At 39.3% G+C, this 14624-nt stretch overlaps 1 protein-coding gene across 3 annotated transcripts in view; it reads left to right on the forward strand.

The window, feature by feature from the left end:
• TRPM3 (transient receptor potential cation channel subfamily M member 3) overlaps positions 1-14624 on the forward strand; it is a 305116-nt gene that overhangs the window by 141505 nt on the left and 148987 nt on the right. For all 3 annotated transcript variants that reach the window (XM_048503482.1, XM_048503483.1, XM_048503484.1), the window contains exons 5-6: positions 1931-2055; positions 14342-14513. In XM_048503482.1, the coding sequence (XP_048359439.1) occupies positions 1931-2055; positions 14342-14513 (297 nt within the window). The remainder of the gene's footprint in view (positions 1-1930; positions 2056-14341; positions 14514-14624) is intronic.

Raw genomic sequence — 14624 nt, forward strand, 5'->3', positions numbered from 1 at the left:
CTTGGTGGAGGAGGTCCTGAAAATATTGTGACGCAGAAAGCCTTACTGTATTCTAAATTTCATTGTTGGTTCATTTAAGTGAAGAAAAAAATGCTGTGATAATACCTAACTGGCAGCTCAGTTAGAAAAATTAGATAACTTACCTGCCTGTTGTATATCTATCCTGGGCCCTTTCTGCACGGGCGGAATAGAGTGTCCCAGGGGGAAGTGTTCGCACAGGAGGTGCAGCAGCACCATCCTAGCTGTCCCAAAGCAACGTGAAGCCACCACTTTAAACCTCGCTCATTGAGCGAGGTTTTTGAAAAGTGGCGTCTTCCCGTCGGCGTGGTGCGAACTGCACCGGCAGGATGCCGCTGCTTTTCCTGTCGCCTCCACTGACCTGCCTGTCCAGCGTTGCTCTGGAGGGCTGCAGAGACCCGCCCATGTGGCCCTCCAATGTGGCGGATCTGCAGGGCTGCTCGCACGCTGCCGTTCGAGCAGTCCCCAAGCCTCCACTGGCATTATTTATGCCAGTGGAGCTGCATTTCCGTTGCCATGCGGAAAGGGCCCTGGTTTCCTTTAAGGGGCTCAGAGTGGCATATATAAAATTTCCAGGTGGTCTTCCACCCTGGCACTAATTAGATCCATATCTGTTTAGCTGTCAGTACCTAAGGTTTTCAGTCACCTTTATACCATGCTAAAGGGAAAAAATGGACACTAGCTAGGGAAAGCCAGACCTGAATCTAGTATTACGACAATTGAAGCAAACATCAACCAGGTTTGACTACAGAGAACTGAAACTGGCAGACCCAGAGGGAGTCAAAGGATTTTGTTATAAGATAATTAGTAAAGTAAAAAAAAGTGCTTCCAATTACAATATTAGAAAGGAAATATATACCTTTAATTCTATAAAAATACTCCAGCATGACTCAAGTGGATATCTCTGCATAGATAAATGTGCTCTAAGCATTGTCCTACATAACCACAGTATTTACAAGAAAAAAGGTCACCACAGAACTTAAGAGATTCAAGTTTTCCTGTGTTTCTTTGCTCTTCCTCAATGCTTTCATGATGAGCTATTATGGGGAATCTCATGCTTTTTCACTGAGCTGATTGGTCAGGCTTGGTAGTAACATGGGATTTGTACACAGATTCCTGTTTCTCAAGACTTTGCTATGCCTCATGAGAATTCCACCCATATGCAGGGACCTTTTCCAGTACAAAAAGATTGTGTACCCAAAATTTCACTCCTTTTTCCTCTTACTATTATATTTCTAAACATCTTTGTCAGATATCTTTTTCATGCTTGCATCTTTTATTCTGAAAAATATATAGATTAAAATTAAAATGTAATTTCCATTTGAGATGTAGCAGGTGCTTCACTGTAATTAGTGTCACAGAGAGGCTACATTTGCTATTCAACACTTGATATTTATTGCTGTATGCTTTATGAGGCAGTTTTAGATAAAGTTTTAGGAGTTTTCCAGCAACCCAGTCTCTCTCTATCTCAGATCTGTTCCTCTGGACCAGGATGCAGAGTAGTAGCTGTGAGAGAGCTAAATAAATCTGCAGATCCCATATCATATTCAGAGCTTTGATATACAAACCATATATAAGTACAATAACCAGATTTCTGTTACTTGAAATTCAGTTGCTTTTGAGTTTCCCTGTCTAAAAAATCTGATAATTTTAGCACAGAATCCCAGAAAAACCAGAAACAATAAAGGCAGTAGTACTAAGTGTTATTATTTGGAAGTTTGTTTTTGGCTGTATGCAAGAGCATAACAATATGGGAGGAGAATGTGTTCCTGTTTTAATGGCTGGGGTAAACTGTCTCCCAAATATTTGTACTGAAAGTGGAGGATAAAAATGTTTTAAATAAATAATTAAATTACTCACACACATTATATAGATAGAGATAGATATAGATATTGTGCATTTTTATTTTCAGGAGTTATTCGACATGTTGGTGATTCCCTGAAAGACCATGCCTCCAAATCTAGAGGGAAGATCTGCACAATTGGTATTGCTCCCTGGGGAATTGTAGAAAACCAAGAGGATTTGGTTGGCAAAGATGTAAGTCTCTGGCTTCTCTGCAGCATTAAATCTAACTAGAATGCTCTGGATTGTTTCAGTTATTCAGTTACTCAGGTAGAAGTCAAACTGTATCTGTTTGTACAGCATCTTCAAAGTTTACAAAATACTAGAAGACAAGTTTATTTGTTTATTTAGAGAGGTTTTTTCCTGCCCCATGGAGCCTACAATCTAAAGATTTTGTCAAAAGGAGCAGAGGGAGAGAAAAGAGATGTGGGTACAAATGAAGAAGGGTAGAGTGTATTTCATTCCATTCATGGCTTTATTCCATAGAAAAGGGAGAATGTTAAAGACCGTATGGAAAAGGTGGGGATCAGGAGGGATTTGAAAGCAATGACAAACGAGTTCTGAGAATCAATTGCCTGCATATGGAGCATAGGAAAGAAGGGATGCATATATTTGAAAGAGCAGGATATATTTGCATGACTAATAGTGCTGTCCTAAACTGTGGCATAGTCTTCTATGCCTATTGATTTCAATGGACTTGCAAAGGTTCTTTCTCTTCCTTACAAGCAAGGCTGGAATGCTCTATTCCACTGGTGAAAGTGTCTTCTGCCCATAGAAAATGACCTTTGGTTCCAACCCACTGAGTGTGAGACAGTGATGAAATTTGGAATTATCAGCCAAGAAACTTGGAGATGAAGGATTGGGTGGAGAATGTTCAGAAACAAAGAGCTGGCTACCATTAGCATATATGTTGAACATAAAGGCATGGAAATGTGTGAAGTCTTCCAAGGATAGCATGTAAAGGAAGAGAATCAGTTCTGTTCAGAATCCTGTAAATCCTATATTGTGATGGAACAGTTCAACTATAACTCCCTAGATATAAAATAAAACCAGTTTCTTGAAGATAGGCTGAGAGGTACACCAGCTTTGTACAAAAACAGCCCTTCTTCCATAAAGATAAGTAAGCATAAAACACTCCTTATGGAACTGTTAAGTTGACAAATGAAAACAGAATATTCCTACCCTAAGAAATGTGTGTCTGAGTAGGATGCTGAATCCATTAACATATTAGCAACGCAGTCCAAGGACAGTGTTCATATGAATTAGGATCAGCCCAAGTGTCAAAAAATGCAGTGTCTGCCTGGAAAACTGATGACATACCAGAAAACAAGATGTGGGGAAGGGGGCTGTACTTGAAGAAATCCAAGCGCCCTGGTGCTGCCAGAATTTCATAAATTCACTTTAGACTTGGCTTTTGGCTGGATAGATCTTGGAGGCAATGACAGGCAAATGTTGTGCCTGTTGCCTTCTCCTACACTATAGGCTGCAGCAATGAAACCAATGCCTCAGGTGCTTATGTGGAGATCTGGCCCTGGGTGCCCAGCAAAGTGGTCTGGTATTCCACTGACACACATATACCTGGGTTAGCCTACCCCTGATCTGAGGTAATGGCTCCCAATTGGACATGGAAACCATTACACAAGTGTGCTTCTGTGTATGTGTTCCTCTGGCACTTGTATTTATTTATCTCTCACCTTTCTCCATGAAGATAAAACATTGTAACTTACACTGTTTTCTTTTATCCCCACAATAACCTGTGAGGTAGTGTGATTGATTGGCCTAACATCACCCTGCAAATTTCCGGGGCAGAGTAGGAATTCAAATCTGGACCTCTTTAACCACTGCACCACACTGATTCTCACAGTCTTCTCAAATCTGATCATATACAACAAATGTGTTTTAAATACACAGTTCTCATTGAGTAAAACCTTCACTCCTGACTTTTTCCACATTCTCTTTTTCCTCATCCCCAAGTTCCTGTATCTTAGCTGCTCTTCATAAATTCTGTATGTGTTTTACTCCCTCTAGTGGTTGATTTGATGTAGCAGAAGTTTAAATCTAGCTTACTTCCCTGCTGATTTAAGCAGCCCCTTTTTGTTCTTAATAAAATCGGGTGAGAAATCAAATTGACTAAAGGGACCAAAATGCAGGCAGAACTTTAAAAAAAACTAACAAAACAAAAACTTGGAGATGAGGAAAAAGAGAACGTGGAAAAGCTTTCTGTTATAGCTTTAGACAATATCAATGTATTTGCCTTGCAGATAGAATAAAATTCCCAAAAGATCAGTATCTCTGTATGTCTAACTGAAGGAGGAGTTTAATTTATTCTGTCCTTATATTTTCCTTGATATTAGGATCCCAAAGGAACATTTCTTTCAGGCCTGCTCAGAAAAACCACTTTTTCTGAAAAGATATGTTACTTACTGTCTGATTTTGAAAAATATGTGAGCTACATAACAGCACTTTTTTATTGTGTGAGTGGTGAATGCCATTAAGTCACTTCCAAGTCATGTTAACCCTATGAATCAATGTCCTCCAAAACATCCTTTCAATAACAATCTAGCTTAGGTCTTGCAAACTGAGGGTTGTGGCTTCCTTTATACTAGGGTCAATCCATCTCACGTTGGATCCTCTTAACCTGCTGCCTTCAACTTTTCCCAGCATTATTCTCTTTTCCAGTGACTCTTGTCTTCTCACAATGATCCCAAAGTACAATAGTTTCAGTTTAGTCATTTTGGCTTCTAGGGTCAGTTCAGGCTTGATGTGATCTAGAACCGGGGTGGGGGGGGCAGTCCATAACACTCTCTTCCAATACCACATTTCAAAGGAATCTACTTTCTTCCTGTTAACTTTCTTAATTGTCCAATTTCCACTCCCATATGTAATAATAGGGAATACTATGGCATGAATTAACTTGATCTTGGTTGCCAGTGACACATCCTTACACTTAAAAGTCTTTTCAAGCTCCTTCAAGGCTGCCTTTCCCAGCCTCGATCTCTTCTAATTTTTTGGTTCAGTCTCCATTTGGGTTGATGATGGAACCAAGGAATAGAAAGTCTTAATAATTTCAATTTCTTCATTATCTACCTTAAGGATAATTCTTCAATAGTCATCACTTTTTTCTTCTCGATGTTCAGTTCAGCTATTGTCCTTGCTTGGCATTGTCTTCTTTAACTTTCAGCAGTAGTCAGTTCAAGTCTTTTCTACCAGTAATGTGGTATCAATGGCATATCTCAAATGGTTCATGTTCTTCTCCCCAATTTTCACAATACCTTCATCTAAATCTAATCCAGATTTATTTATTTTTTGTTAGAGCAACTGGGAAAATTTAATAACCTTGATATGCATATTTTAGAGATGTAGACATTATTCTGATTTACAAACTGTAATTTGAAATTTCATTACTCAGGAAATATGTTTTTGGCTACAACTGCAAAACTTGTTGTATATACTCATGAGGAACATTGTTTTGTGCTGACATGGTTTTAAGTAATAAATTGAACAAAGCAGAATATTCAGATTTGTTAAAAGTTGCAGAAATAATGAGGATGAGAACAGAGTAGGGCCTCTTTACATTTGTTAGTGACAAGACTCTCAGTGATTTTGATGAGAGCAGCATCAGTAGAGATTGAAGGGAGTCAAAAGGAAAAATAGAGGGTGCCACAACCCCTTTTCCCTGAGGAAAACACAGCACCCAAAAGAAAAGGAGGGAAATTTGTGGGTGAGGGATGGCTCTTAATAATACAGGCACTACCCCTTTCTCGCACCCAGTCACACACTGGTTCTTTTCTTTTTTTAAAAAAAGTTTAAAACAAAACTGAAGTTTATTGTAAAGGGTTTAGCTTCTCAGGAAAACCCAGAGAGGTTATCAAACAGTTACAGAACAGTTTTCTTCTTCTTAGTTATTACAGGTTCCAGTTTCAGAATAGATTTATTCATCCATGGGTACCTCTTGAGGGAAAACTTTCCACCTGCAGTCAAGCACACTCCTAGCTCACCTGCCCTTTGTCACAAAAGAGAATGGTCACTGACTTTAGGAGGGCCCCCAGGTGAAGTTTTCCTAATTCAGAAAACCAGGCTATCTAGCCTATAATGACCACTGTTCCTCCCTGACAGTCTGAGATTACTTTAGGGGAAGCTGGCCACCCAGCCTGCCTCTCTCCATCCCATAGGCCTCTTTAGACTGAGGATTTGTTTCGCTGATAGGGTCTGTCTGACCACCTGCCCAGGACTGTGACCCTCTGCCTGCCAGTTCAAGAGCTCAGTTCCCAAAAGTCAAAAAGCTCCATCTCTCACAAAACCTCTTTTTTCCTCTTCTGACAGGCTGTTCTCTGTTTTTATTGTCCCTAGCTCCCCCTACCTGTGGCTCTAGGCTAACTGCATCCCTCCAGCCAATCAGAAGGTGTCTACATTTACATTAAGCGTTGCTAAGGCCAGCTTTTCTGCACCTTCTAAAAATTAACCCTTTTACCGTGCCTAATCCATCACAGAGGGCATCCAAAAAGCAGCACTAATGAGGTCACTTAAAGAGTTCAGGGTACAATGGAAATTGTGAAGTAGTTGAAGAAGAACAGTGGACCAAGGGATGGCTTATCGTGAGCAAGAAGAAAATGGCCCATTTGTCAACAGTAGACAAGAGTCAGAATAAATTGTTAGGCTGAATATGTGGTGTGTAGTACAAGGAGAATGATGGGTAAAAAAATAACTAGAATTTCAGATAAGGTAAAATGTGTGGGTGGAAAGGTAGGTGAAAGGGTGTGGTGAAAATGTGTGGGTGGAATTGAGCAGATTTTTACATGAGATCTTATGTAACATCCAGATTAATACAGAGAAGTGATTTTTAAGGATACATACAGAGAACATTCTAGTGGTGCTTGGTACATTTTAAAGTTTTAAAATAGTTATAAAATACATACATTCTACAGCCCTAATGGGGAACTGTGTTGGTCTATGACAAGAAAAACAAAGTAGAATCTAGTAGCACCTTAAATTCTACCAACTGTATTGTGTCATAATCTTTAATGTTCCAACATCTACTTTTATCAGATGCATGAAAAGATATCTTTAGCTGGCAATTTATTTTTTCAAATGTATATTCTATCCTTTATATCCTATCATGCTTTCATGGCAGCTCACAACATAATAAAGTCCAGTATGCTACCTATTAAGATCAGGGGTGTGCATTCAGATATTCCCAAACCAAAAATGTACCTGAAAAAGACTGATAAGGTGGTGGTGGTGAGGTCCACATAGCTCCTGGCCTCTGCTGCCAAACCTGCCAAGGCTTCATCTCTGTGCATTGCCCCACAATGCTGTTACCTTTTATTTCAGATGGCAACAGCATCAGCAGGGTGGGAAAGTATCAATGGATCCAGCAGTGGAAGCTGGGAGCCATGCAGCACATTCAAAAGCTCTTCAACCCCTGTTACCAGCAACGATGATGCTGGTTGCAAACTCTGTGTAGCTTCTGGGCTCTGCCATTAGGTTCATGAAGACTTAACTTTCAGCCTCGGACGATGGGCCCATTGGATATTGCTTCTCCCCTTGCTGCAGAGGCATATCTAGGCAAACTGGAGCCTGGGGGCAAAACCTGAGTTTGGCGCCCCCCCCCATAGGTGGCCGCCCTCCCCCACTGTGACCAAACAATGATTTTGTACACTAGGTCATTTCAAAGTCACCATCACATTATAGAACATGTCCCAACTCACAAATCTGAACACAGCAATGGGCCATGCCACACAGCAGAAATATTTTCTTTGAAAACATTGTCAAAATGCTTTCAAAATGTTTTATTACTGCTATTAAAATATTTTATGAGGTTTGTATCCAGTCCCCCCAATTGGGGGAAACAGCATCACTTTCAATGTTATTTAAACTGGGGACCCCAGATTCTCCCTTTAAGGTGGGTTTAAAAGGAGAATCTGGGTTCCCTAGTTTAAACCAGTGATGCTGGAATCCATCCCCCCCCCCCCCCAAACAGCATCATTTTCAATGGTGTTTAAACTAGGGAGCCCAGATTCTCATTTTAAATCCACCTTAAAGGGAGAATCTGGGGTTCCCAGTTTAAACAACATTGAAAGTGATGCTATTTTGAGGTGGATTATCCCCCACATCTTCTCTCTGCTGATACTTTATGCTCTCCTGATTAAATGTTCTACCAACTGCGATACTAAAGATAGATATCAAAATATCCCAAAATGCAAAAAACTTTGTTCCTGCTCAGCAGGACTTCCTGAAATGACAGTACACGTACTCCTGTTCTAAAACAAATTGGCACCCATACGGTCACTTTTTATCGAAGCTATTCTAAAGAAGAGACGAGAGAGCGGAGATCATGAAATAGTAGTCTATTTGCTTAGCAAACAACAGCCACACATTACAGAGATGGTCACCAGATTTTTATTTAAGGTTTTTAGCTCTCACGAGTAATTTTACTATCTTCAGAATTTGCGGATTTTTCTGAATATGTTTTATTTTGTGTATTGATGCCATTAAAGGTCTTGTTATTTGTTATTTGCTTGTATGAATTTAATGTCAACTTTCACCTCAATTTGTTGTCTATTTTGCTTGGCATTTTAACAAATTCCCTTGTGTTTAAGAATTCTGGATTTAATAAAAGTTCTGCTGTTTACTTAGTACAATGTTCTGATAAGAATGTTCAGTATTTTGCAGTACTGAACACATTGATTAAATCTGAACCAAGTGACAAAATATACAATGAAAAAGCAACTGTCTCACTGCAAAAATCTTTCACCAATAATCAGCTAATAAAGCACAAATTCTTCTTGGGACATGAGTATGTGTTGGGTTAGTTGACAATCAAAACAGGAAACTTTCAAAATATCTCTATGTTGTGGCTTTGGATATCATGATACATTTTTATTGAAATAGCCAAAATGAAAGCACGGACCTAGAAACTGGAGTTAGTTGAGGGCATGCATATACAGATCCCAACTGCTTGATTTGCTTGTTACTTTTGATATTGAAGCTATGTCATGCCTACTTTGCCAAATGTCCTGTCATCAGAAGTCTAAGCAATCTGCTTATTTGACCAAAATCCACATCCAAGATTTATACACTTGCCAGTTCACAGTTCCTAAAGACAGTCCCAGAACCCTTTCTTAAAATTGTGGTTTAGAATTCTGATTAGGTCCTTTCCTCCACAGAAACCCAAACAGTTGCTGTTTCATTTTTTTTTCACTGGCCAAATGCACACAAGGTAACTGGTGCACAATGTGGGCAAATGTTCATCATGGCAAGATTTCTTCTGCAGTCATATTTCCTGAAGCTTTGCTTTCACTTTCCATTCTCTCTGTGGCAAGTGAGACTACTTCTAGTGCAACTTTTTGTTTGCTTCATCACCAGAGTGGGCAGATTTGCCAGTGAACACAGCTTTGCCACAGACATCTTTCCTTCACCCACAGCCAGCATACTTAGCTCATCCCTCCCACTCTCTCATACTGCCACCCATGCCTTCCCCCTTACCACCCCTTCCATGTTGCTGGCTCCTTCATGCTTCTCTAAATGCTCATATTGATATAGTAATAACAGAGTTGGCTTTTGCAAGGAACAGTAGAAGCAGGGTCTCTTTTTGGCTCCACCCGCCTCCCCCAATTTACTTCCACCCTCCCCAATGATCAGGAGGGCTTCTCAAAACTTTATTTCAAACAAGTCTCTATTTTAAAACAAGCCTCTGTATTCTCCTCTGGTGGCAGCAGCGGAAGGAATGAAGAGAGAAAGTCCGGAGGGGAAGACAGAGAGAGTGGAGGGGAATCTAGCACATGGTCCCCTTATTCAGCATGTGTGGTCCAGTTAATTGCTTTATTTATTTCTTGGGGGGTATTTTGGGCAAAGGGCTTCAATATTGATATTCCTGCTATTACAGGTACATTGATATAACTGCAATTTAAAAGGCTTTAACAAAGCCCTTTATCTTGCAACTACTAGTGTGATGAGCTCTGTGCATTTAAGAAGGAGTTGATAGAAAGAGTTAAGAGAATCAGAAAAAATAAAGGCCTGTTGAGACTTCAGCAAGCAGTTGCAGGGCAGGCAGAGAATGACTCCTTGTGTGTAAACAGAGAAATGCAAGTAGACCGCACTACAATCCCATTGCATAGCTAAGAACCTCGAGATAAACATTCCATGTATAATGGGCCACTGTCAAGTTAAAGGCACTTTGCACATATTCACATTATTTTTGTTCCTTACATAACCTCGGTTTGAATGCAGGCTACTGGCAGCTATGACAGTTCCAGAACAGAATTCTGTGGATAAATGTTCATCACAAGATCCTGGAAATCAAATACTTTTTAGACTACCAGTTTACAGTACAACTAATCTTCAGTTGTTGCTCATTTATTATGCAGGATCTAAATAGTGGTGCCATTGCTGTCTGGGATGGAGTTGTGTCAGTCACCAGTTTATTGTACAGTGCCCATGACATCTATAATCTGCAACATCCCACCCATCTATGGTAGCACAATGGTGTCATGTTAATCCCATAATCAATTTACAAAGGGAAATATAAGCATGAAAGGTAACATTTCTAAGGTTCTCCCCGACATACTCATACCTGCTGCCAGTTTCTATTCTTTAATCAGATTTGCTGCCTGAGGTGAAGAGTGACACAAGGATCTCCTTAATACTTTCCTGTGATTCTACTAATTTTCATACTTCCATACTGGAAGTCTGGTTTTCTATCTCTCCTTTTTATTTTTGAAATGAGAGAAGTGAACATCTACATATTCAGCAAATCTGTGTCCATTCTGAATAGTATTGTTTGAATCCAGACATATAGGACTATGACACAATAGCTAAAAGTCATCAGAATGCACTTTTACAGTCCCATATGGATAGTGAGATACAATATGAAGCAGCAGAAATACAAGGTTAATTGTATTATTATTGGCATGTCAGAGAAACGCATTGTTAAAAACAATTCCTTGCACAGCAAATCCAAAGCTCTTATTTCTTCTCTAGCACTCTATAAGTCACACATTTGTTTTATTCTGAAAGCATACATCCTGAGTTCACCACATGAAAGCATTTCAAGATCATATGCACCACATGGGGAGATACACTTTTCTTGTATCTTGCTCATAACACTTGCAATAAAGAAAGAGAGCTTTGAACAGCAGGATAACTCAGACTGGAAACTCCCTGTAATACCCTCAACAGATTATATTGGTGTCTAAAACTGACTGAAGCATTTATTCAGCCCCTAAATTTAGCTTATAGAATTTGAATTTGGATTTGAGTGATTATCACTCTGCAAAATCACTTTTGTATGGATGCATTCCCTGCCATCAGGCAACTTAAACAAATGTTTTTGCTACCAGTGCATGAATGGATCAACCACATAAAAGAGGCAAAAAGCTATTGTATAAATAGGATGGAATGTGTGTATGCAAGCACGAGAAAAGTAAGCAATCACTTGTTTAGCATGTAGACAGGTATATAATGATAATGGACCTGTACTTGTCAGGCAATAAATATGTAGTGTGAGGAATATCTTAATCTAGATATAGTTTTCCCTGACAAATATAGTTTTCCCTGATCTGACTTGGATTTAGGTTGCTATTTTGTGCATTCTTTGCTTTGGTGTGATGTAGCTTAGATAAACATGCATACAGCACAAATGTGACTTTTGATTGTTATCTCTTCCCATTATACAAATCAAAATATAATCAGGCAGTATATGTGACAACAGAAAAATATTGTATAATATTTTATTATACTATTGCAATTAATAGATATGTGGTAGAGGGTGTTAATAGTAGAATGATGTGGCTGGCCTCGATGATGCGGCTGGCCTCCACTCGGGCCAGGGCCTTTATGGCCCTGGCCCCTGCCTGGTGGAACACTCTTCCTCCGACTGTCTGGGCCCTGCGGGATCTTGGTGAGTTCCGCAGGCCTGTAAGACTGAGTTGTTCCACCAGGTTTTGGGGGAGGCCGGCTGCTGATTGGTGCGCTCCGTCCTTTTGTTCTCCTACTTCAATCTGGTGTCCCTTTAACATCAAAGAGACCCACCATTTCCCCACTCTTGGGAGGGTTTTAAAGTTTTAAAGTTGGACGCCAATAATTATTGCATATTGGAATGCTGTATTTTAATGGGTTTTAGTAATTTGGATTAATGGAGCCTATATTATATAAATTTATATTTTGTGTTTTGTTTAGGTGCTCTATTTGTTATATTTTGTTGTAATTATGTTGTACACCGCCCAGAACACTCCGGGGAGGGCGGTATATAAACTTATTAAATCATAATAAAACAATAAATAATAGAAGCAAACTACACCTGCTGCCTCTCCTGGAAATGTTCTGACTCTAAGCAGTTTGGCACTGTGATAACAGACAAAATGAACCCCAGGAAGTGAAGGTAGAAAAGAATATTTGCTAGGAACACTATATGTGATATCATTTTATCTTTAGATAGACTGGCCAGAAACTGCATCTGCTCTCCTGCTGTGTGTGGCAAAGGGAAAAGAGGCTAAGGATTCTCCATAGAATTGCATGAAAGGCACATGCAATCTTCTAAAATGTGTATTTGAATTGTAATTTTGAGAAACATTATATTGTATGCATCATTATTCTGCTAGATAGATTCATATAACTGAATATTGAATGAATACTCTGGTAAAAAGTATCCTTTCACTTTATTTCTGCACCTAAGCCTTAAAAGACAGTGGGGTAAAATTTCATTCTGAAACACAGAATGTGTATGGTATTGACTTGTGAATTTTTCCCCCTCAGCCACAATAAATTATTTATGAATGAAATAACTTGTACAGCTGCAGAGATTTTGCCAGTTATAACCTTGCTCTTTTCAGACCTGCTCATTTTCTCTGTCTAGCAAATGTGTAAGTGAATTCTGCTGTGCTCTGTGTGATAGAATATTTAACAATGACAGAGTAAATCAGAAGCATTCATTTGTTTGTAAGGGATATACAAAGGCATAGTACATACTGATGTTTTAAGAACAAAAGGAAGATGTAGCCAGCTTTGGAAACTCAACTTAGTGATCTTGTTTGCAAACAATTGCTTTTGAGACAGTTATATCTTGTTTTGATAACAACACAAAAACAAACTCTGTATTTTGGAGGAGGGAGCAAGGAGATAACTAGTTTGGTTTCTGTTCCCTTCTAAGATTTTCTAGTGATAGTAGATAGTAACAAAAAGATGTACAAATATGTACAGCAAAAAAGGATAACATTGTTTCCAGGATCATCAGTACTGTTTTGAGTTTCTTTCCTTTTAAATGTTATCTTTCCTTAAATGAAATCTTTTACAAAGTTATTGTAACTTTTTCCTGGCAATCATTCTTGTAAAGAAAAATTGCATAATTAGAATGCCTGTGTAGAAACAAATGTGTGCACGATCAATGTATATTCGAATATAAGTTGATTAATTAGAGATCTTATACATGCACGGCCAATTTCATGGAGAATCTCTCCTGAACTGTCACAGAGATAATACCATGCATATGACAAACTAGTCACACATTACACTTTCTCTGGGGAATCAAGTGGTTGGGCCTGATTCAGACAGGGACCATAGCACACAGAAAGAGGGACTTAAACTTTCCTGCTGCACTGTTCTCCTGAAGTGAAATGGCCTCAAAGGTTCGCTGTTGTGTACTGAATCAATACAAAAGGAGCCCAAGTTTAGAAAATGGAGTAGAAGGTGGTCTAAAACACCTCTCCCCATGCATTGCACTATACATCCAAATTGGTTTGTGTATGTCTCAGTAGCACAGAACTCCAGAACTTCTTTCATTACCTGATCCAGAGACAAGCCCAAGGAAAACAGAATTTGTAGGTAGACCATAAGGGCTGAATTATACAATACTTTGGCTGTAAGTTAGAGTGAGGTTTTCCTAACCTGAGTTCCCATACCTGCTTTTTTTTTCTGCAGCCTCATGCTGTGATGATCACCAAGCACTGCAAAGCCTGATTCAGATTGGAAGTGCAAAAGAATACATTTCCCCAAATATGAAGATCCTAGTTTTTGCCACAGCTATCTCAGTTTCAAAAAATGTTCAAGTCAGGGCCTATGGTTGCAGCAATATATTTTACATTTTTCTCCTGTTCTGTATTGTGGAACCCTTCTCTCAACCAGCCCTCGATGGGTAGGTCAGAATCCTCAAGTTTGTCACAGAGAGCCACTTGCTGGCTGGTGAGTCCTTATACAACTATCTAGGTTTGCTGCTACTGCATCATGCTGAAAGGACCAGCAGCAGGGTGAGAAGTTTGCTAAGCGGTAAGCACAGGCAGAGACTCTTTCTGCCTTATGTCTGTGATATCACATGATTAGGATGGTTTGTTTCGTCACAGGCTTTATGTGTTTCATCATGTTGCATAAAGGTTAAAGGTAGATCCTAGAACTGGAAAGGTTGAGGGTCACTGGACTAGATTAACTTCTAACACAAATTCCATGCTATTCCTCATTGTTGTTGAATTCTCTTTTTTCCTGTCTGATGCAGGTAGTTCGGCCATACCAAACGATGTCCAATCCACTGAGTAAACTGACTGTACTAAACAGCATGCACTCTCATTTTATTTTGGCTGATAATGGGACTACTGGCAAATATGGTGCAGAAGTAAAACTTCGCAGGCAATTGGAAAAGCACATTTCACTTCAGAAGATAAATACGAGTAAGCAGATCACTCTGTTCCTTTTCTTAACTACATGTTATAGTGATAATTTTTTAAAAAAACTCTAGATGTGAGTTGTATGTGGAAAAATTGTCAAAGGCCTTCTCTGTA

This window comes from Sphaerodactylus townsendi, linkage group LG07 (genome assembly GCF_021028975.2).
Source record: "Sphaerodactylus townsendi isolate TG3544 linkage group LG07, MPM_Stown_v2.3, whole genome shotgun sequence".
NCBI classification, from domain to species: Eukaryota; Metazoa; Chordata; class Lepidosauria; order Squamata; family Sphaerodactylidae; genus Sphaerodactylus; species Sphaerodactylus townsendi.